The sequence below is a fragment of the Sparus aurata genome, chromosome 3 (genome assembly GCF_900880675.1).
Source record: "Sparus aurata chromosome 3, fSpaAur1.1, whole genome shotgun sequence".
Classification (NCBI taxonomy): Eukaryota; Metazoa; Chordata; class Actinopteri; order Spariformes; family Sparidae; genus Sparus; species Sparus aurata.
The window spans coordinates 16,572,461-16,595,004 of record NC_044189.1 but is presented as its reverse complement, the minus strand read 5'-3'; the positions used below and the strand labels follow the sequence as shown (position 1 = coordinate 16,595,004).

General features: G+C 40.3%; 3 protein-coding genes across 3 annotated transcripts; 1 reads left to right on the top strand and 2 right to left on the bottom strand.

The window, feature by feature from the left end:
- Nucleotides 1–2,739: 2,739 nt before the first annotated feature.
- LOC115578762 (U5 small nuclear ribonucleoprotein 40 kDa protein) lies at nt 2,740–10,009 on the bottom strand. The gene is made up of 10 exons (XM_030411916.1): nt 9,771–10,009; nt 8,310–8,439; nt 8,106–8,199; nt 7,693–7,858; nt 7,116–7,238; nt 5,151–5,271; nt 4,959–5,041; nt 4,246–4,307; nt 3,238–3,341; nt 2,740–3,072 (listed from the first exon to the last, which is right to left on the bottom strand). The coding sequence occupies exons 1-10, from the start codon at nt 9,879–9,881 to the stop codon at nt 3,023–3,025; spliced, it is 1,044 nt and encodes a 347-aa protein (XP_030267776.1). The 5' UTR covers nt 9,882–10,009; the 3' UTR covers nt 2,740–3,022.
- A 3-nt stretch (nt 10,010–10,012) lies between these two features.
- zcchc17 (zinc finger, CCHC domain containing 17) lies at nt 10,013–14,966 on the top strand. The gene is made up of 7 exons (XM_030411917.1): nt 10,013–10,132; nt 11,264–11,453; nt 12,795–12,895; nt 13,003–13,094; nt 13,348–13,448; nt 13,565–13,713; nt 14,071–14,966. The coding sequence occupies exons 2-7, from the start codon at nt 11,315–11,317 to the stop codon at nt 14,233–14,235; spliced, it is 747 nt and encodes a 248-aa protein (XP_030267777.1). The 5' UTR covers nt 10,013–10,132; nt 11,264–11,314; the 3' UTR covers nt 14,236–14,966.
- Nucleotides 14,967–18,065: 3,099 nt separating this feature from the next.
- Nucleotides 18,066–22,544, bottom strand: LOC115579430 (fatty acid-binding protein, heart). The gene is made up of 4 exons (XM_030412963.1): nt 22,331–22,544; nt 20,046–20,218; nt 18,624–18,725; nt 18,066–18,534 (listed from the first exon to the last, which is right to left on the bottom strand). The coding sequence occupies exons 1-4, from the start codon at nt 22,401–22,403 to the stop codon at nt 18,481–18,483; spliced, it is 402 nt and encodes a 133-aa protein (XP_030268823.1). The 5' UTR covers nt 22,404–22,544; the 3' UTR covers nt 18,066–18,480.

Below are 22,544 nucleotides of genomic sequence, written 5' to 3'. Positions count from 1 at the left end.
AGGGGAGGAGGAGGAAGTGGAAGGAGAGGGAGGTGGAAGTTGAAGTGGAAGGAGAGGCAGATGGAAGTGGAAGGAGAGGGAGGTGGAGGTGGTGAGGGAGGAGATGGAAGGAGAAGGAGGTGGAAGGAGAGGAGGAGGAGGAGGTGGAAAGAGAGGGACTAGGAGGTGGTCAGGGAGGAGGAGGAGGAGATGAGGGGAAGGAGGAGAAGAAGAGGAAAAAGGTGGAAGGAGAGCGGGGAGGAGGAGGTGGAGGTTCGAAGGAGAGGGAGGAGGAGGTGGAGGTTCAAAGGAGAGGGAGGAGGAGGTGTAAGGAGAGGGAGAGGGAGGTGGTGAGGGGGGAGGATGAGAGGGTGGAAGAGGAACATGAGGAGGAGATGAGAGAGGAGGAGGAAAATGAGGAGAAAGAGGTTACAGAGAAGGAGAAAGATGAGGAGGAAGATGAATAGAAGGAGGTGAGGGAGGAGGAGGTCCAGACATGTCAGAAATAAAAGATGTGTGTGGACAGATGGAGGAGAGAGCAGCGACCTTCAGCCTGCGGTTATTCAGGGTGGAAGTACACACAATTATCAGGCTTGTTTAATCTGAGCTGCGCACAGTGAGCAGCGGTGAAGTGAGCTTCATGAGGTCAGTCAGATATCACTGATGAATACACAGATAATCACAGTGTGGTTTATCTCCGCATGACAATCAGTGGAGAACAAAAGCATTTCCTCACACTTTATATCCAGTTCAGTACAACCAATTACATCCAATTTATGAGTGAATACATGAGCAGGTTCACCTTCTCCATTAAGACTGGAGCTACATAACTGTATTTCTAGTCCCTCTTTTTATGTTTTAATAGTCTTATCCCATGTTAAGCTATTTTAATTGACCTTTTCCCCTCTTATTTTCCTTTAAACATGCTGTTAAAGGTGCACTACGTAGTGTTGGGGAGACATTTTGGGTAGAAGCAAAAGATCTTCGCTGACTGATTTTTAAACAGACAAAATAAAAAAACTCTTCTTTTTTTATGTGTGAACTACACATTATTTATTAGCCATTCATAAAGTATAATCAACATCGGTTGCAACTTCACAAACTGTTGAATGAATGGGTTATAGAGCATTTCACTGTTTGTTAACTGTGGAATAACTATCAACTTAAGTTTAATAAACCGTAAATCTACTATTCAATAATTATGGTTATAATAAACTGTTAGGGCCTCGCCTCAGCACAGAGCAGAATTTATACTTAATCCTAATAGATGAAGTGACCTGAAAGCAAAGCCCTACTTAACTAAGTAAACCCATGTTCATTATGCGATTAGGCTGCAGGGAAAAAAAAAACAAAAAACTGCTGTAGTCACATGTCAGTAACTGTATGTGCTGCTAATTAAACTGACCCGATTATTTTTATCACCACAGATGGACTAATCCAGGGGCTGAAAAAGCACAAGTCCTGCACTCACAGAGGCAACATGCAAGGGAAGACACAGTAATAAAGCTCCTTTACAGTTTTTAAAAGCAATTAATGAATAGAAATAAAATGCAGAGTTTAAAGAGTGAAGCACTTATTCTTAACATCGATCCGGTCTCATTCAGTGTAAACATTTAAGACGAATGTAAATTATTTTTGGAGTGAGGCAGATAAAAACATCTAGATAAACATCTACATTTTGAGACGTATTTGAATGAAGTGCATTTACTGAACACAAGGTTATAAGAAACACAAGATCATATTGAAATTATATCTTGTTCCACCTAATTTTCCTTTACAACCCAGAGAGATTAAAATTAGTTTCACTTTTCCCTGACAATTTTGTAAGGCTTTCCGTTTCGCTCATTTCAATCCTCAGTAAAGGTGTTGATGCAGATCTGGACTTCCTGTCCACGTTTAAAACATTCAACCCTGCACAGAAGTTTATTTTTCTTACTTACACATATTGCCCCAGAATTCATATCAAGATCAGCTTTTTCTTCATACGACCCTGCTAATGTGTACTCTCCTTAGTTAGAACTGTTTAGTTTATACTCCTTGTGAACCCTAACTTTCAGAGCAACACCACATTAAAATAAATTGACTTTTCTATAAAATTTTAAAATACCAAATACATGTTTTTTTCTGTGCACGAGGTATGAATGTAAATGTTTAATGGATTCATCAGCATTAAGAATTTAACCGATTTAAAATGTTTAAGCCGACAATTGGGTGGATGGATACATCAAAAATATACATCAAATATATAAAATATATAAAACACAAGATAATGGTGTGAGAAAATGTACTTAATCACATGAACAGTAACAAAGTAACAAACTGATATTATTACATTTTAGCCATTTAAAGGTTCCAGTGGGGGCTGGTTTCGTTGGGACAGTTGTTGATTAGCAACAGACGTGCGCTCCGCAATTAAAATGAAGTCATCATTTGGTTTTTTTTAGTTTATAATGGGTAACTTGGTGTTAACCTTATCTGTTCTCATAACTCCTAAAGAAGCCTACTCTGATTTTACATTACATATAAATCATGTCAGTGGTTAAAACAGTTTTATAATGGGAAGGTCTAACCTGTCATAATTCATGAATGATTAATTGTTAAGGCAACCAACTATCAATTAAAGAAACTGCTTAAATTTTGCATCCCTAGAATGAGCAGATCATAAAAAAATTTGCAGATTATAACTAATGTTTGGTGGTTAAAACCAGCCGCGGGGTGCATGAAAAACTAAACACAGAAAAGACAAAGACACTCTTTTTTTTTTTTTTTTTTTTTACAGAATACAGAAGTTTATTAAAAAGAAATTAGACTAAAAAAAAACTCATTGTGGAGGCTGTTGTGACTGAGCGTAATAATAAACTTCAAACAAACGTCCTGAGGTTGTTCTGTGACGAGCTGAAGCACATGAAATTACAGAGACTCCTAACCCACTGTCGAACACCACCCATCCACTTCTAAAGCAGGACCCTCACGCACACACACGCACGCGCGCACACACACACACACACACACACACACACACACAGGTTCATACACACACACTCTACTGAATTTCCCCCATGTAGAGCCGTTTATCGCTGGCACCAGACAGCACTGTGTAGAGAGAGACAAAGAGACAAAGATGATTAAAGTCTAATTTATTTTAGTCAGAGGTGAACTAACCAGTGATCAAATGAAATTCAACACACAGAACATAAAAGTGTTGGGTGATGCCCACAATATGTCGGTGTGCGTTGCTAGAGCGGGTGCTGGACTCACCTATAGGCTCCTCTGGGTGGAAGGCCACTTCGTTGACAGAGCCAGCGTGGCCTGGCAGCTTGTACAGGATCCTGCGTGATGTCGTGTCCCAGATATACACAAATCTATAAACGGAGATGAAGCAAACAACTTGAATGACTCTCCCGATGTGAGACGATGCAAAGCTGAGACATTTGAGACTGAAGGATTGCCGTTATGATACGTTTTGTGTGGTGTGTTTATTTCAAGTTATGCTGTTGTTGGTGGATTAAGATAGAAAATCAATTGAAGGAGGATACCGGTTTAGAAAGATGGACACTGAATACAGAACTATTTGGGGCCAAGAAGATGCAAGTGCTCTCATGCAGAGGCATAGAGCGGTAGAAGTAGCGACTATATATGGATGAGTATAGGCTGATGCAGATCCTAATAAAACTCTGGTTCTAGCAGATTCAAATCTGTCGTCATAGTGGGTAGGCTTCTTTCAGCTGCTATACGGTAACAAATAGGGATAAAAAAAAAAAAACCTACAACTACCACCAATGTTCAGCTGAGATAATGGAGATTCGGAAGGTACCAATTTCTTTCTTTTTATCAACCCGTTAATCTTATGATTTCATCTGCCTTATTTTGTTGTCCTCGTGGTTGGCTGTCACAGATCTGGTGAGCTTGAATTAAGGTTAAGCAGTGATGGGTGGTTTAAAATACCGGGCTATCAAGTCTGATATTGGATTAGGCTTGATTGAATTTAAGGGGGCGGTCGGGCCTTGGCTGAGGTATGCGTTTCATTTTCATTTTCATTTTCTTCCATTTTTAGAAAAAAGAAAAGGAAAGAAAAAAAGGCACGTCAGATAACAGGATGTGAATGATTATGTCTTTTCTCACATTAGAAGTTAAAGATAAAGATATTTTACAACGACAGAATGCTAAAATGATATACCTTGAGCTGATGTGTGTGCAGGAGCTTGTAAATCTAGTGTGTGTGTGTTTGTGTGTGTGTGTGTGTGTGTGTTTGTCGTTGCTTCTCACCTGTCGGCTGAGCCTGCAGCTATCTTACTGCCGTCAGTCGACCAGGAGCACCTCAGCAGATTCTGGCAGACGGGAACAGATGTTAGAAAAACTGCATTAGCAACATGACACAGCCTTTCTACACGAGAGCTACTGTTACAGTAATAGGAGGAAAGAGGAACGTCCTGATTAGAAAGGACAGCAGAGAGAGAGAGTGATGGGAGAGGCAGGAGGCGGTGAAAGGCGATGTTGTGCAACCGCGGGTTGACAACAAGCGTAAATGCCGCCAGCAGGACTGCAGCTGCAAGTCACTTGCGCACAAAGTTACAGGCTGCATCGGTTCACAGGATGTTGGGGGGGGGGGGGGGGGGGATTGCTTTTTTAGGGAAAGAGTATCTGTGAGACAGCTGCAAACTCATGGTCCAAGACTCTGTGGGGTGGGAAACATAATAGGTTCCTTTCATTGGAGCTGATGTCCTCTTTTGATCCCATATCGATATTTAGGGATATCACATTAGGGGACCTTCAATCGCCATGTGGAAATCTACCGCATTTGAACTGGAAAATCAGGTTTGAACCCAGCCTTGTATTGCGATGTATTTTTTTTCACCCAAATATATATAATCCTTCATGCTGGGTGGTTTCTGCAGTGAGAAGTGGTATCAGTGCTGTAAGGTCAAGTAGTCTTCATATGCCCTTGACTACAAAGAGGGCCAGAGAGTTATTTTTGTTACCTTTTCAAAGTTGTGAACGTTGCCCTGGAAAATCTTCACACATCTCTCCTTGGGTGCAAATGGTCGCACGTCCCAAATACGCACTACAGAGGCACACAGATATTTAAAAAAAAAAAACATAGAGAAAGAAGAAACAGCATTATGACTCGAGAAGAGTCATTTCTCATACTTTCATTCACATAAACACCCCACCTGTGTTGTCCATGGAGTTTGAGAGAAGGTATGATCCCTCAGAGCTCAGGCTGAGTCCAGTTACAGAGTCACCGTGGCCGTGCATGTTGTAGATCAGCTTGTTCTGCCTCAGGTCCCACACCTACACAACACAAACACACAGCTTTTAACCGCGGGATGTACAAAAGGACGTACAGCATAACTGGTCGATATATGAAGAGAAAATAGCAACACCCACAGGCTCAAGAACCGATTGTCATGATCGGAGTCCAGGAGATAAAACGAAAAAAGTACAAATCTGATGTTCTTCGAGCGCACTTCGAGAACAGACAACGACTACAAAATCCCAAAGGATCCCGCAGCAGGTTTGTGGAAGAGGCAGAATGAGGACAAAGCAGCAGTGTAAATCTTCAGCATCATTATGAAAGATGCAAGAGTGAGGAGGATGTAGCAGCAAATTCACCAGTTTATGGGATTTAGCAGCACCTGAGGGAGGCAGTTTACCAGCACTACGACAACGAGCTGAATACTGTGTTCAAGCGCCTCGTTTTGCTCATACCCAAATAATATGTCACAGCAAAAACAGATATTAATATGTGGGTTTATGATGAAATCATTTTCAATGCGACACACGGCATCCTAAATGACTGAACTCACCCTCACCAGATGTGCGAGTCGTGCTTTGTTCCTGCCGCTATCACAACAGCATTTAATATCTGCAGCAATTCTTGTAGTCTGTAACAAAAGCTAAAAGGCACTGTTTGCAATTACCTAATTAAATCTTATTGTTGTGGTTTTTCATTAAAGAAAAACTCTATGGTAATAACTGTGGTACATTGTTGGTGTTTGAGTCAGTGAGGGTGGGCAATGAGGTTAAAACTAGCAGTCACAGATGAGAACATTCGCAACACAACACCCTGGGACTTCTCCTGGTATTGTTTCTTTTCTGGTATGTATTTTAGTGCTGCTTCGGCCCATTTTTTGACCAATTACAAGTTGTTCTTTGGAGAGTAAAAGTTACATTTGATTAGATTTTGTTGTCCAGTTAGAGGAAAAAAAAAAAACACTGGTTGGGTATACATGCTCCTGATATTCATATTTATACATATTACATATTTACACTGTGCAACATTCCTGTGCAGTTCATGCTTGTAGCCTGTGCAATCAGATTGTCCCCAGTCAATTTTCATTCATTTTTAAATATATTTTTCTGAAGTAAATTGCTATGTCTCTTTAGTGACAGCTAGTATATGTGTGGGTCTGAGTGTGTGTGTGTCTGCGTGCATGTGTATGCGTGTGTATGTATTTGTGTATGTCTCTGTGCATGTCTGTGGGGGTGGGAGGGCTGGGTTCTTTTAATTTTCTTCTCTTGATTTTATTTGCTGTTTCTCTCTTTCTGTTGTTGTTTGTAAATCTTTGTAAGGCACTTTGAGATACTTTTTTGTATGAAAAGCACCATATAAATAAAGATTGATTTCATTTCATTTCATTTCATACACCATGAGTGTATTACAAGGATGGATGCAATTATTATCTGCAATTGTCCTCCTTGGTCATATCTACAAGTAAAAGGTAAAAATAGGGTATGAAGTGTATAGTGTATATAGTCTTATTATTCACAGTATTTAGTATAGTATAGCAAATTGGAATGCAGAGTAGCCTATGTGTTATGATAATGGAGTATTTTGGTTTGTACAGCAATGGATTGGATGTTAGAATTTTCATATTTAGATCGACACATTTATACGCTGATGGTGAAGACAGCAGGCTTTCCATGTTCATCATTTCCCACCTGTGTTTTTTGTTAAGAAGAAGCCCTCCAAAGGTCGCTGTCATAAAATGTTGCAAAGAAATTCCTTGTTTTGAGAGATAACCAATCACAATACCTACATGTCTTAACATTTGATTTGAATCCATCAGATCTAACCTTGATATTTTAAAAATCACTTTGAAGTTTTTCTGTGTGTGCTGGAGCCCTGTCAGTACCTTGATGTCGTTGTCGATGCCTCCAGACAGGATCTGGTCACTGGTGTCATTGAATGTCACGGCCAGGACCTGGTAGGTGTTCTGGAAGGTGTGGATCGCCCCCTTCTTACGAATGTCCCACAGCTAGCACAGTGACAAACACAAAGACAAAACATGAAAGTTAACATGAATAAGAGCAGACCTATGACTGAACGGAAACATTTGAGATTAAATAGTAACAACAGAAAAATCACTTTCCAAAACATCAGCGAAAACTGTCTGAGAAAATATCACAGTGTCACTGTATCAGTTTATGGTATTAGCCAGTTCATATCATTATCAGCTTAAGCTACAAAACAGAAGCATTTTTATAGATTTTTTTTGATTGAACAAATGTTTTATTGTAATATCACAGGATATAGTTTCCTTGATTTTTGAACACTAATATGGTAGAACTCAATATTTCTTTTTTTGTACCCCAATACAATATAATTTGATCATTTTAATAGCACCCATAAAGCAGATTAAATACTGTAGATAAGCAAATGTATGTGTATACGATATTCAAATTAAACTACTCTGCAGCTGGAAATCTCACCTTGACAGTCCCATCATCGCTACCGGTGCAGATGAGCTGAGGCCCTCGGCGGGCTGGGTAGCAAGTGTTAACGAAGGAGGTGTGCCCCTTCAGACGCTTGATCCTCTCTCCCGTTTCACTGTCCCACACACCTACGGTCTTGTCTGTGCTTGCTGAAAACAGCATGCTGAAAACAGACAGCAACAGATCACAGTTGTTTAATAGTTTGCTTTCTAGACACTTTAATCAACCTGCTGGATTAATACATGAATTTATAAGCCTGAGTCTGACAGGTCTCTTTGCTGTTTTCTCAACAAGCTAGTTAGCTTTGACAAAAGGGAAACGTGTATTGTCCTCCACTGATTAGAAAAAATCGAAATAAAACAGTCACGTGGTAGTTTAGATTAGATCAAGAAAAAAAGCCTTGTTCATACCTGCCATCTGTGTTGTAGTGCAGCTCCATCACCGCTCCACTGTGGCCCTTCAGAGTGGCATAATTTTCACAATCTCCGAACACATTCCACATCACTGCAGCGGAGAAACACCGAGTACAACAAGTTATCAACAGTATCTTGGAGTAGGAATACGTTTTAACATGGATGTGTGAACTGCCACCAGTTTAACTGTTAATAACTTACATATGAGCCTGTCAAATCCTGAGGAGGCCAGAGTGGCGCCATTGGGGTGAAACTTGCAGCAGTAGACCTCACCCTCATGGCCAGACATCAGCATGATGGGAGCCTGCAGGCTGGAGCTGCGTGGGGGACCCTATGGGAGACACAGCAAAGTCAAATATGGTGGCTGTCTGTCTGGTTGGGTGAATTGTTGACTAGATATGAAGTGAATAGGGCTGTCACAATGTTAGACTTTCACTATGCGATCAATACAAACTTAGCAAATTCATGATAACAATCTTAGTGCAATATCTATAGAAAGTTACTGTTAGTGTTTCGTCTCTTTTAGCCAATAACTTACACTGAAAATATGAGTGAAGGGGGGGTCTGTAACTATAACTGTTATAAGTGTTTACACTTAATAGTGACGCACAAACAAAACTAAATATCCACAAAGCCTAACATCTGCACATTATTCACAGGATATTATCATATGTGTAATGGTAACTGTATACCAATGAGTAACAAATAGTTTTTGCACAAAAATACTAATGATATGTCTGAGGTTATGGAAACAGTTTCTTCTTTTTATATACTGTTATAATCCCACAAGGGGAGATTCTTTTTTCCGCTCACATGTGCGCGGACGCACACGCTGATTTTCAGCTCTTAAAATATTAATATTGGCCACAGAGATTAATTAATTTCTATTCAGGTAATGTGTCAAAATAATGTCTTCTGACTGTTGTAAATTTGAGAGATCTTGTTCTGTTAATAAGGTGATTTTATCAAATGGACATGTTTATGTATGTATCTTTCTGGGTATGACTGAAGACAATTTTCCTGCCATCAGGTTTGTTCTATTCTATTCTATAAAAAGCCATTTTCAAAATCAGAGAAATCTGGCACTGAACTTAGTTTTTTTGAAGATCAGACCAGAGCATCCAAAAAACTGAGCAGTAGAACATAATGAAAACGTGTGTTGATACATCACAAATACATAGATGTATTTCAACATCATACGCTCGTCAAACAGTCTATGTAAATCAATGATTCAGATGATGTTCCTCACAGTGGACTACAAACTGTATTACACGTCGAAACCATTGAGGCAGGAATATGACTTAAATACTGTAATCTACAAGAAATTCCACCAGAAAATGACCACGATTGATATTGAAGTGTAAATATCGGTGCATTTCCTGTCCTATCTATGCATTTCTGATTGTAAATTCAACTCGTCAGTGTTTCCTGGTTTTGAATCTATGTAGTTGTTTTCTTTTTCCTGCATATCCGTTCAACTGGCAGCCTAGTCCCGTTTAAACACAATTTCTAGTACAGTTACCGCACTTAGGAGCACTCATGGTTAATGTGCTGTCGTTAAAGACAGTGGATATGTTTTTCTCGCCCCTAACAATCACTTTTCTATCCACCAGCACCACATAGTAAACAGTATTTGGTTTACGGTAACGTTACTTTACGCACCATGGCCACGAGTTGCTGAGACTGAGCCGCCGCCACCAGCTCCGTCCGCGGCCGCTTTACGGCGGCTGGAACCACCGCCATGTCCGCCGCTCTCTTCTTCGGTTCAATCATCCCGGCTCAGTTAGCAAAACACAGCAAAACTGATAATCTTTAATGCTATAATGTACAAAAATGAATGGACGTCTTTCTTGGAGGGACGTCGAGGGAACGGGGCACCAACGAAGAAAAGAGAAAGAGTACTTCCGCTGGCTACGACGCGTGTGATTGGTCGAGGCTCGCACCGACTGCGATGATTGGTTACACAGCTTGTTGTTAAACTCGTTTGCACCGGATGTGAAACTGAAGTAGCTTTGCAGCGGAAGGTAATAACAACGTTTAATTTTATTCTTTTTCCTATTTAATGCAATACTAACTACTGTCTATGCTTTTATAGAGTGTGATTTATACTTAACGCATGGGCCATGTGTGCTATTTATTTGATTATTATTGAGCTAATAATGTTAGCCGGCAGCGGACATTGGTTTGATATAGATAGCCACGTTAGCCTCACTGCTACTACTCAAAGAAAGCCCGTCCGTGAAAGCAGACAGCACACTGCAGACTGTTTATTCTACTCTGCTATAGATCAGTCTAATCTAATCTAGTCTAATTCAATTTAAGTCACTAGAACCAGATTTATTTTACATCTAAGAAAACTCAGTAGCGAGCAAGAATAAATAGATTGATAAATAAATGATAAATATTCTGGAAGAGATTAGATTGAACGAGTTTGGCTTCAAAGAGGGATTTAATTGCTCTAACCCCTACACATTTGATATTTTTCATCCTAAACTATACTCATTAGTTCTCTATATACACCTCCTTAGTAATCTCTTATTTGCCACATGTACATACATGCATAACCAAACATGGAAGATTAATAAATAAAACTTCTAAATCAATTTATAGACATCTTGCTGGAGATTTTATTTTTATTTTTCAAAAATTTGAGTAGTTCTTTAAACCAGAAATATCACTAAAATTACCGTTATCAGCTTTAAAACTATATTAAGTTTCCCTATAACACTTCTATATTAATACAAATAATTTCCCAGTCTGGGATCATTAAAGTAATTCTATCTATCTATCTTTCTTTACAGACCAAAATGTTTAATGCTATCGCTCTTGATAAGTCCCAGCTTCAGATTCATGAAACCTTTTCCCTTTCCTCTTATTGATTTGGATAGATGGACTAGTTGGAAAGGAATAGTTCAGCAGTCTTCACTTGTCTTCATTAATATTGTATTCTAAACAAGATTAACAACATTTTTGATAAATCTGTTTATGTTATCTTGTTAAATGCAAACTATATAGGGCACTATACATGTAAATACTAATTGTTGGGCTCACCTACAGGAATTCTGATGGACAAACACAACTTTGAATGTCAGACTCAAAAAAAGGACACACTCGTGTATTTGTGATACTACAAATAATGACATATGATTCATTAGCAATCTTCTAGATCCACTCATTGATATCTGTGGTCGACCTCTACTGTGACAATGTCGGACAGTGATGGCCCGGCAGAAGAGCCCGCTGGACTGGATGGTCTGCCACCAATGTACAGCATTGCCAAGGGCGAGGTGACCTCTGTGCAGACCTATGGAGCCTTTGTCAGACTGCCTGGATATAAGAAGGAAGGTTGGTAAAAAGCTTCGACATCTATATAGACTGTTTTTGAAATATTAACAAAAGTTTAAGTATACTTTAGGAAAACGGTCACAGATAGAAAGTGAGTGATTCATTCTAATTTGTGATGAAACAGTGCAGTAATGAGTGAGGAAGTGATTGGCAGAGACACAAAAGACACAAAACAATCAGATCAACCTTATAGGTAAGTATCTCAAGCTTGCAATAACTGCAAGTAGTGACACCTACAGTAGTTGAATTATTAGAAAACATATAAATCAAGAAACATGCACTGACAGAAAGATGCTGCATCCACTGCCAGATAAAACCACTGTGTCAGAAATGGGATTTTGGCCAGAGCCAAAAGTAATCCAGAGTGAGTGCAGAGGATGCAGGAAAGCAAAGGCAGCCTTCATTTCCAAAGAACAGTGCTGAGTGTCTGTGTCAGTGTATATCAGTGCTGTCTCAGCCAGAGTCAGGAGAAGAGACTGCAAGGCACCTGAGATGCATAATACTACTTGAGCAGGATTTCAGCATTTCCACAGAATTCCTTCTCTGAGTCCATGAAGATGATTATCAGTTCTATCAGTTTAAGGTAACCCACATCTTGCAATATCAGGCCTTGGCACAGCAAATAACCGATGATGTGGCGGAGAAAATAATAAAGTGCAAATCTAGGATTTTAATATGTTGACATTTTTTTAGATGTTAACGCCTGTTTCAACCCAGTTTGAGTTTTGAGTTCTTTCAGTCATTATAACGTCCTGATGAAGAAATCCATGATAATGACCATGTAGGGTAAATGAGTACAGTTGGGCGTAGTAAGGGTTGTTGAAATATGGAACAGATTAATTATGTCTCATAATTAAATTTACACTGGGGTCTTTTTTTATGATAAAGTGTTGGGCCACATTTATCCCTGGCCTTCATGTCAACTGAACCCCTGCTGCTCATTTCCACCACTGGAGGGCGAACTAAGCCAAGTTCTTGAGATAAAGAGAGCAGCTGAATCTTGATGTTCAAATCTTGATAAAAAATAATGACATTATTTTTTCATTGTTGCAACCAAAAGTATTTTGGATTAAAATGTTTTTATTAAATCAAAGTTAGACCTGGCTTAAGTTGATGAAGGGAGTTAATGATTTGACACAGAGGCCTACATTTAGTTCATGTGTATGTCTTGAAGATTTCTAATGAGAAAACAGAATGTTTTACTCTTCAGTCATGGTACAGTGAAGGTATTTATTGAATCTTCAGCGAAACATAGACATATTTCTGCAGCATGACCCCTTTTGCTCAGTGTTATTATTTATTTTGTAGACTGATATTTACACTTTTCCCTGATACATACAGGCCTGGTGCATGTGAGCGAGATGTCTGCTACACGAGTTGAGAAAGCCTCAGAGATTGTCGATGTGGGGGAACAGGTGTGGATCAAAGTCATTGGGAGAGAGGTAACAACACACACACACACACACACACACACACACACACACACGCTGTGCTGTGCTGTGCCAGTGGAGTGAGCAGGATGACTGCAACTCTGTCCGCTTTCCCTCAGACTCGGGGGGACAAGGTGAAGTTGTCCTTCTCAATGAAAGCTGTCAATCAGGGAACGGGGCGGGACATGGATCCAAACAATGTCATGGCAGAGTAAGTGCTTCAGTTGTATTTTTTTCATATGTGTATGTCTCTGCATGGGTGCATGATAGAGATGCCCATTCAAATTTTTATCAGTTCCTATCTGATTCTGATGACTGAATTTGAATATTTTCCCTACACTGATACCAAGAGCACACTCCCTGCTGGAGCTATGTGTATGGTCACATGAAGGAATAAACCACACCACTATTCTCACTGAAAGCAGCGACAAACGTGTGTCATTATCATCTGTTTGTGATCGTAGGCAGGATGCGAGGCGACGTAAGCAGTTCAGGGATCATACAGGCAACAGGATCACGCTGGAGGCTGTACTCAACACAACATGTTCAAAGTGCGGCTGCAAAGGTACGCCAACAAAATGAAAGAAACAGCAGTCATGTCTTGAAGGAACGACACTGAGCGTTTCCTGTAACTTCCTCCTAGAAATTTGTTTGAAATCACCTTTAAATTCACTCTTTCAGGTCACTTTACAAAGGACTGTTTCTCTGCTCCGGGCTTGCAATACGCTCTTTTGCCTGAAGAGGACGATGTGGAGCCACAGCAGCCGCAGCAGCAGACCTCCACAGTTGCGCCGCAGCAAGACACAGACAAAAAGAAGAAGAAAAAGAAGGTGAATATGTGACAGTTGATGGTCCTGCATGACGCTCGCTTCTTGTGTTTTTTCCAGCTGTCCTCCACCTTTCTTCCTGTGTCTCTCGGTTGTGAATCATCCGACGCAACAACCCACACGTCTCTGTATGACAATGCTTCTGTGGTCGCTTACTGAGAGATACAAGGACGCTTTATGGGAACTGTCAAAAGTGTCGTCTGAAGGGGGTTGGTTTTGTTCCACGTAATGTAAAACAGTTGTTTCGTGATTGGGTTCTTGGGTTATTGAAACTGCCGTCTGCTTCCTGCATTGTCATTATTCAAGTTCTCTTTATTGCAACACAAAACCAAATTCTCCCCTTGCGCGTTCGTCCTCCAGGAGAAGAAGATGAAGAAGAAAAGGAAGAGGGAGAGAAAGGAGTCGGACAGCGACAGCGACAGCAGCAGAAATAGCGAGTGCAAATCCAAGAGAAGGCGCTCCGCCGACAGAGAGGACAAAAAGAAGAAGAAGCACAAGAAGCACAAATCACACAAACACAGCTGAGAGCGCGGCGCGGTCTACAGTCACACACACTGCAGCTATCAGGCGGATGCAAAAGGGGAAGAGGGTAGCGACAGATGGAGTGACAGACTTTCCAGCTGTGTGTCTTTTTAATAACAAACGCTTATTATAGAAACTGTCGTCCATTTAAGTTAAGGAAAGTTTTATTTGTCTTGGAAGCACATTAAGACCTCCCTATCAAGTAAACGAAATAACAAAATGAGTCAAGAGGGAACAAAAATCAGGTGATATGCCCTCTTTGTCCTAAAGTAACCCCATTTCCTCCCCACAGAGGGAGCGCTTGACACATCCAGTGTAATCAGATATGTGTAAGCAATAGGGAAGCAAGTTTCTATCCCTGTCCAGATATTGTTTCTAGCTATCTTTTTTTCTTCTCTGGGAAATCCATTAAGCAAACATAAAGACAGAAAAGCTGAGCCTTGTTGGGGGGGGGTTGACATAATCCTTCAGATAACATACACAGACAAAGATACACTGACATGCGCATAGGAAGTAGTAAAAACACAAACAGGACGTGTCACGCAGCACAAGTGAGCATGACAGGAACCTCAAGCTACGATGACATCCTGAGGTGGTCTGCCGCTTATTGTGATTCTGTGTGTACATACATGTGTGTATTTGTGTGTCTTGGCTCCAGGGGACTCCCCGCAGTACACACAACCCTCTTCCTGCATGGCAACTGTTAGCTCCATTAAAGGTATTTTTACTTGTAATCTGCTTCTTGATGTCTTTGTTCTTGGACCTTGACCTCGTGATGTTGTTTAAAGTAAGTCCATGGGGACCAAAACACTTAAACACACACACAAACATCAGGAATTCTCAGGTTGGGTCAGGTCCATCCCAGGGTCGTATTAAGTTGAGGTATGGCGTCTCTGTGGAAGCCGGTTAAAGAAAAGCAAAGAGCTTGATTAAAAAGAAATATTCCCATGGTAAGTCATAATTGTGAGATGAACAGTCAAAATGATTACATGTGAAATAGTTGTAAGATTTTAAAAGTGTTTCAAAAAAGTAGAAGGAATGAGATGAATCATAAATGGAAATTGAAACAGATGAAACAGATGAAATAAGTCAATTATTAGATAACTCATAATTGTGAGTGAATAGAAATGATGAGATAATCAAAATGTATCTCTATTTTGCCTTTTTAAATCAAATCTAATAATTACTACTTTTTTGATGTTGTTTTGATGTTTTGACTTTATTTATCTCATAATTATGACTTACCCTGAGACTATATTTATTTAATCAAGGCTAATTTTTCATAATTATTTTCTTAAGGCAGAAATAGGCTTCCATATGTCCGGACCAGGACTGAGGGAGTTACACAACATGAAGGTAAGGCTGGGTCCCTTGGGTCATGTCCAGCGAGGTCAAAGCTGCACAAGTGGACAGAGCAGTTCCTTTTTTTTTTTTTGAACAACAACTCTCACCACCACCTGTTTTTCTCCTTGTTGCATGAAGAGGTCTGCTTATAGTGTACTTTTGCTCATTTTTACATTTTATTTGTGCAAAGACAAAAAAGATTTAATACATATATGTATATTTCATCAAATGGGGTGACCAGGCCGTAGGAAAGTAACTACAGCTAAAGTTCTAAGAGTTGTACTGTATTATATGCGTCTGGACTGGATTTGTTTCAGTTTCTTGAAGATGTTTCACTTCTCATCTGAGAAGCTTCTTCTAACTGGAAGAGAATATGAGGGGAAAGCCGCAGGCTCGTGTTTATGTGTGTGTGCGTGTGTGTGTCTTCGCTGAGTCGTTAAGATCACGTGTGAACTCTGAGTGTCGTTAGGGCCACTTGTGAGTCATTGACCCAACCGGCCTTCTTTTGCTGCTTTTTTGTGTTGTCCCATGTTTCATAGCAACAAAACATACCACAAGCAGCAGAAAGATGATTTAGGTTTACCATGGTGACGATTAAAATATGAGCATACACAACTTGGTATTACCTGCTAACAGCCTGCCTTTACAATACAATAACCACTTATTATGTCAGCTTGATTTGCATATAATAACCAACCAAACCTCCTCATGTTTAATTAATTCCCTTCATAGTTGTAAAGTGCTTTGAGTGGTAAGTAGAATGGAAAAGCACTGTAGAAATGCATTGACAGTAATTCTACACTACATTGTGCCATTTCATTCGTCTAACTGATTTTACATGAGTTATATCGTAGCAATTAAAGGGTCACCACAATGTCATGACATTTCTGCACCTCCAACATTCAGATTGCCCCCTTCTTTCTCACCGTACACAGACAGCTGTGTTGAATCTGTCACTACACATAAGAGTCCATACAGGACACACTAATCCTGGAATTACACATTTTCACGCTTGCTCAGTTGTTTTGTCAGGTTTGTTCTTTCATACCACTTGGAGTGCTATTGAAAAAGTTGTCCATTATTTTGAGCTATGTATACGTAGCTCAACTTTTCTGCTTGCTTGCATTTTTTGTGTCTACACAAATATGTGGAGATCATAATACCATAAAAAGTAAAAAACAAAAGTACAAAGATGAATAAAAGCGCTGTGAATCTGGAGGCATGAATAGAAAACTGACTATAACATGTGAGAAATAATTAGAAAAATATGCAGTGTGTTAAATGAAAATACATACAAATATTTTTTTTCTCAACATTATTCAAAGTTTCAACTCGCCGCTGAGATCGTTAAACTGGTATTAGCATTTCTAATGGGAAAAAAATAAATAAATGAAGGCTTAGTCTTCTGAGGAAAAAGGCTATATGTATAATCAGTATGTTTGCAGTGTGTATGACTGTCTTTTCTTGTGGCCATTTAAGTTCAGAGTTATTTGGGGAGGTGATGGCATACGGTGGCCTGATCACTCTGTGCCCTTTCACCCTGTCACCCTGCCTCCAGTTGGCAGTCAGTCACTAGCACATGACATCAGTGTTCTACGGGACGGAATGATCTGAAATTAGAAAGCCTGTGGGCACAACTACTGTACAAACATAAGAGTTCCAGCACACCTAGAACAAATTTGACATATCTTTCCCCTCACCAAGCCAGGGCAAAGGCGACATATCCACGTGTCTACACACACACACACACACACACACAGAGGAACAGGAGCTATAATTAACCTTCCTGTGAGTCTGTAAAACTAGCTGTGATGGAAACTGTGGTCACACTCTTTGGATTTGCTGTTTTCAGTGGGACACAATTAACAACTCGGAGTGGAGTACTTTAAGGACAATCGCACTCTGAATTCACAACAGCAACTCAAATTTTTACTGTGAAATGTGAAATTTGCGCTGACGGAATGTCCTTAACCCATTTAGGTCTGTGGCTGACTGAAAAAAAACAAACAAAACAAAACCCGGACGCGCAGGTGGTCGAGTGGTTAGAGCGCATGCCATAAAACGCAGCCGACCCCGGTTCGATTTCGGCCAGAGGTCCTTTGCTGCATGTCACCTCTCCCTCTCTGTCTACTGCTGATAAAGGTGTCTATGCCACAAAAAATCTTTAAAAAACAAACAAAACCCAAAACCTTTGGCATTTCCATAAATGATTCTCTAAAACCTGAAGGTTTTCTGAAAAATTTTGAAAAAGTGCCAACGTTTACAAATATTGTAATTTCTCAGGCTCTGTAACAGATAGAAAGATGAAATAAAAAAACATTTGAAAGCTTAAACCATTGGCTATCTATGAATACATCCATCAAAGGGAGAAACAGCTTCGCTCCCGTCGCAAATAGGTTAAGGGAAAACTTTTACTGTTGTGAGTAAAATTCCTATAACTTGACCAACCAAAAGCAAAAAAAAAAACAAAAAAAAAACAAACACGCATTTTAGTTGTTTTACCACTTTGTCTAACAGTGTAGACACTTTTATTTTAATTTTTTCAGGTCTCAATAGGCAAACTTGTAAATTCAAACACTTGTCCAAGTTTATCATAGGCACCATGCATAACACATTTTCTAAAAAAAACAAAAAAAATGTGCAGACCTGCAAATTTCTTTAGACAAAAACAACAAATCATCGGAATTTATTCAGTGTTTCTTACAGTAGAAGGAACAACAGTATAAAGAGAGGGACAGGCAGAAAGGGGAGGTCACAGTCATCATTAATGTTTATATTGAGCATACAGTATGAGGAGATGTCGAGAGGTTTGCTCGGCCTGGGTTGAGGTGGTATTAGGAGTTTTAGGATGCAGGGCTTTAGCTGATGCAGGTAGATGCTGCAGGGTGGTTTCAGTGTCGGGTGTTACTCTGCCCTCTCATAAAGACGTGTGCTAACGACGTCTCCGAGTTTGAGCGTCTGCGATAGAAACAGACAAAAATATTTAAAAAACCGACAATACACACACATACAGATAATAAATGGATGCATTTTGTGTGAGTGCTGACCAGTGTGAGGGCGTTGCCGTTGACTTCCCGGACCAGACTGGTCTCTTTGCCGTCCCACCTCTGTATGTGCACCAGCTTCCCATCCTCTACTGTTACAATGGACTGCAGACAACAGGAGGAAAAAAAAACATTTATTAGTTTATTACATTTCTACTATTCTTTTCTACTTTCTAAGTCTACTTTACTTGCGTGAAAAGCATGACTTGTCCCCCTCAATATATCATTGTAAACACAACTGTATGATTTTGAATGATATAAAGACATGCAGTGATAGCATTTGTGCTAACTAGGGTATTAATGCCAAGCAATGTGTTTTTAGTTTTAAAAGACCTCTGCCTGCTTTTTGTTAGCTCTGTTGCCTCGCAGTTGAATCTTCTTTATCTTTGATAGCTAATGTTTGCCAGCTACTGTTTACATTTGAGCCACAAAGAGAAAATGTCTATTGTTACCCCCAAACAGTAAAATTAAATATTCACCCTTGCTTATAAAATTATGATGCCTTGCCACAGATTGAGATATCTACTATAGAAAAGTGGTTAAAATGAGCTCTGCATCGACTAGCTACAGCAGGAAAATGCTACTTAGCTAGCACATGTAACATTAGCGGGACAGTTCAACAGCCTTTTCGATCACAAGTCACAATTATAATATTAATGCTAAAACGTAGTGTAACACTAGCACAAGCAGATAGGAGCTATAAAGTCAATAAAATGACTCAACAATCTTAGTTAGTCCTAACGTTAGCTAGCATTAGCCACCAAAAGTCTCCGCACAAACTGGACAAAATCAGGCTCTAGCAGCAAAACCGACCATTTAAAATTGATTATTGAGGTGTCTATTGCTTCGCGTAAGTATACCTTTTTATTTGTCAAAGGAAGAAATTGTTAGCTCTTGGAAAAAACACACATATTCCATTTTAAAGCATCAGTAGGCTAATAATGATCGACTGGCCTAATTTGAAATTAAACAATCTTTTCAATTTTGGATACTTTGGATACATCTGCACAAAATTAGTCTTGAAGAGCTTTGATTATACTGAGAGACAATTTGACACTTGGTCTTTAAAAACCGTCTACTACACTTTACACCTAAGCCACAGCTAATTCCTTTGACCCTTCAAATTAGAAAAAGCCCAAATTCGTAAGTCTTATTTTATGGCGTCTGACGCTCAACTCTCAGCCCTGACTTATCTGACCTGCCTACCCCTGTTCACATTCAAAACAAGATTGCTAATGCCAACTTTGACCTACCACAGTTGTTTGTTTGGCCATTAATCATCCTAAAGACTGTAATTAGAACTCACTATGGATACTTAATATTTTAGGTGTGACGTTCATTTTGAGCCACCAGAGAGACAATTTAACCCTCTACATCAAAGAGTAGCATTGTCCTCAATGAGCAACCTGACATCTAACCTCTCACCTTAACCTTCCTGTCATCAGCGGTGGTTTCGTCAAATTCCTCTCCAAGCTTGAAGGAGATCTCTGTGTTCTTGATGGTGCTCTGGGTCTTCAGCGTCACCGTGTCGCCCTCAACTGAGATGAGGGTGGTGGGCTTGGTCATGCCGCCCACCTTACGTGTAGCGAAGCCCACACCTGTAGAAAACAAAGACATATAGGTAATGTAATTAATCACTTGGGGGAAGTTAAAGAGTAATGCTGCCTTGATTCATAGAGAATATAGACAGCAGCTCTGTGTGGTTTTAAAGCACTATCAATAGATTGATTGCACAAACTGACCATGCTTTCTCTCAGCTGTGTTCAAGCATAAATGTGCTTCAGGCTAAATACCTACATCAGCAAGCTACATACACACAAAGTGCTCCTGCGGCATGAAACAACATACAGGACTAATTACAAGTTATCACCAAATTCATGACACTTGAATGGCTGTATCAGATTTCATGGCAACCCATCTTATAGTTGTTGAGATATTTTGCTTGGATCCAAAAATTGTCAACCTCTCCCCTCAGGACAATGAATGTCCGTGCCAAATTTTGCAGCGATCCACCAAAGAGATGTCTATATATCTGACAAGAGAAAACTTCGACCTGCTGATGGCACTAAATCAAATGTCAAAGGTACACTATGTGAGAATTGGCCAGCTGTTGAATATATCCCAAACAAGTAGAGGGAAGCATTTCACTGGAGTAACCTCTTACGGCTGCTAACCATATCTGCCATCAGCTAGTTAGCTCAGTTAGCCATGTGGCTAACAGTTCTATCGGCTGACCTGTGTATGCCCGGAGTGGGAGTTCAGAGTGTTGGTGTTAACCCTGTTCTGTCCAAAACATTTCAGCATAATGATATTATCATAATATTTTTTTTTTTTTAATGCTGTCATTTGTAAAGTAAATATAACCAAATACAAAGTGGCATATTTTTACAGAGTTTAACAACAGTACTTGTGCATTTGCCCTTTAGGTCTCCTTCAAGCTGACACACTCTCTAATCTCTATTTGTCGACTGCCAAAACATGCAGCATGTTCTGTAGACACTGCAGGCTCCAATTGACCCGACTGCCTGTCTGGACATGTATGTGTCCAAATGATTAATACTCTTCCTTTTAGGTTGTGTTTGTAAGGGTTCAAGAGAGTTCATTCCATTGGGTAAAAGTGACTCACACCCTTATTTGCTACCAAAGCAGGAATCATTTCTTTTTTTTTTTTCCAGGCTGACAATCCGGTTCAACTCTTAGAGCTACTATAGATCCTTCCCCACATTCAGAGCACCAACAAGTCACTTGTGTGTGTATGTGTGTGTTTGTGTGTGACGCATCATTGATCAAGAGGACTGGGGTTAGAGGTTGAAGGGTCTCTGGTTTCTATGGGTACCAGAGCAGACAGGGCGATGTTAAAATGGCTCTGGGGTCATGACTCTCTCTCTCTCTCTCTCTCTCTCTCACACACACACACACACACACACACACACACACACAGAGCCTCGCAAAGTCAAAGGGTTTAGTGTCATTCTTCACGGTTGTAAAAGTCCGAGCACCTGCCCACATCACACACATACACCCCACTGTGAGTAAGTGAGTGTGTGTGTTTGTGTGTGTGCGTGCGTGCGTGTGATATTTTGAAGCCCACTTTATCTGCACTTTCTCGTCCCTTTAGCTCCTTTATATTCATCTCCTCCCACGGCCTCAGACAATGAACAGCTTTCACCGAAGGTCACCCACATTACACTCAAGTGTCTGTCTGTGTGTGTGTGTGTGTGTGTGTGTGTGTGTGTGTGTGTGTGTGTGTGTGTGTGTGTGTGTGTGTGTGTGTGAATGCCAGTTGTTTGCCATTCAGTTTCTCACAGTGGGGTTGGGTTTTTTCTCCCTGCAACGACAGCCCCTCCCTCGTTTTCCAGCACTGAGGCCATGCGGTCGACCAATCTTCCTCTTTTTCCTCCCCCTCTGGTTCCCATCTTTTCCCTTTTTCCTTCTTTCTTTCTCTTTCTATGAGCATCTTTCCACCCTTCTATCTTTACATTCTCCATTTTGGTTCCTCCCTTATTTACCCATTCATTGTCTCACCTTATCTCTCTTTCTTTCTTTACCCAGCTGCATGAACGGTTTAGCCTTTTATCTTACCTCAGCCCCTTTTTACACATGTGCCCACATGCAGATCTGCCAGCATCCTCTCCTGTTACAGACGCATGCGCACACACACCCTGGCACAACCGTATCTTATGCTGTAAACACACAGAACACACACTTACCCAGCTCCTTCATGTAGTCATCAAACTTATCGCTTGTCTTGAGGTTCCACGTGCCAACGAAAGCTTCAGCCATGTCTGCGGCGGTGTGAAGGAATGAGGGACTGTGTGAGGGTGTGCGTGAATGAGAGAGGGACTGCAGAGTAAGAGAGGAGGGAGGGTGTAGTCAGCAGCACAGGCTGCAGCGCAATCCTACTGGCTGATTTATACCGGCTGT

Bases quoted from the DNA above. Each gene is read 5' to 3' on its own strand.
- LOC115578762 (XM_030411916.1), bottom strand. From the start codon at position 9,881: ATGATTGAACCGAAGAAGAGAGCGGCGGACATGGCGGTGGTTCCAGCC. The intron at 5,042-5,150 runs GTGGGGTGTTTA...GTGCCTCTGTAG, and splicing joins AAACTCCATGGACAACACAG to TGCGTATTTGGGACGTGCGA. The intron at 4,308-4,958 runs GTAACAAAAATA...CCCGTCTGCCAG, and splicing joins ACGTTCACAACTTTGAAAAG to AATCTGCTGAGGTGCTCCTG.
- zcchc17 (XM_030411917.1), top strand. From the start codon at position 11,315: ATGTCGGACAGTGATGGCCCGGCAGAAGAGCCCGCTGGACTGGATGGT. The intron at 13,449-13,564 runs GTACGCCAACAA...TCACTCTTTCAG, and splicing joins TTCAAAGTGCGGCTGCAAAG to GTCACTTTACAAAGGACTGT. The intron at 13,714-14,070 runs GTGAATATGTGA...TTCGTCCTCCAG, and splicing joins AAAAGAAGAAGAAAAAGAAG to GAGAAGAAGATGAAGAAGAA.
- LOC115579430 (XM_030412963.1), bottom strand. From the start codon at position 22,403: ATGGCTGAAGCTTTCGTTGGCACGTGGAACCTCAAGACAAGCGATAAG. The intron at 20,219-22,330 runs GTAAGTGTGTGT...TGTTTTCTACAG, and splicing joins TGACTACATGAAGGAGCTGG to GTGTGGGCTTCGCTACACGT. The intron at 18,535-18,623 runs GTCAGCACTCAC...TTTCTATCGCAG, and splicing joins ACGGCAACGCCCTCACACTG to ACGCTCAAACTCGGAGACGT.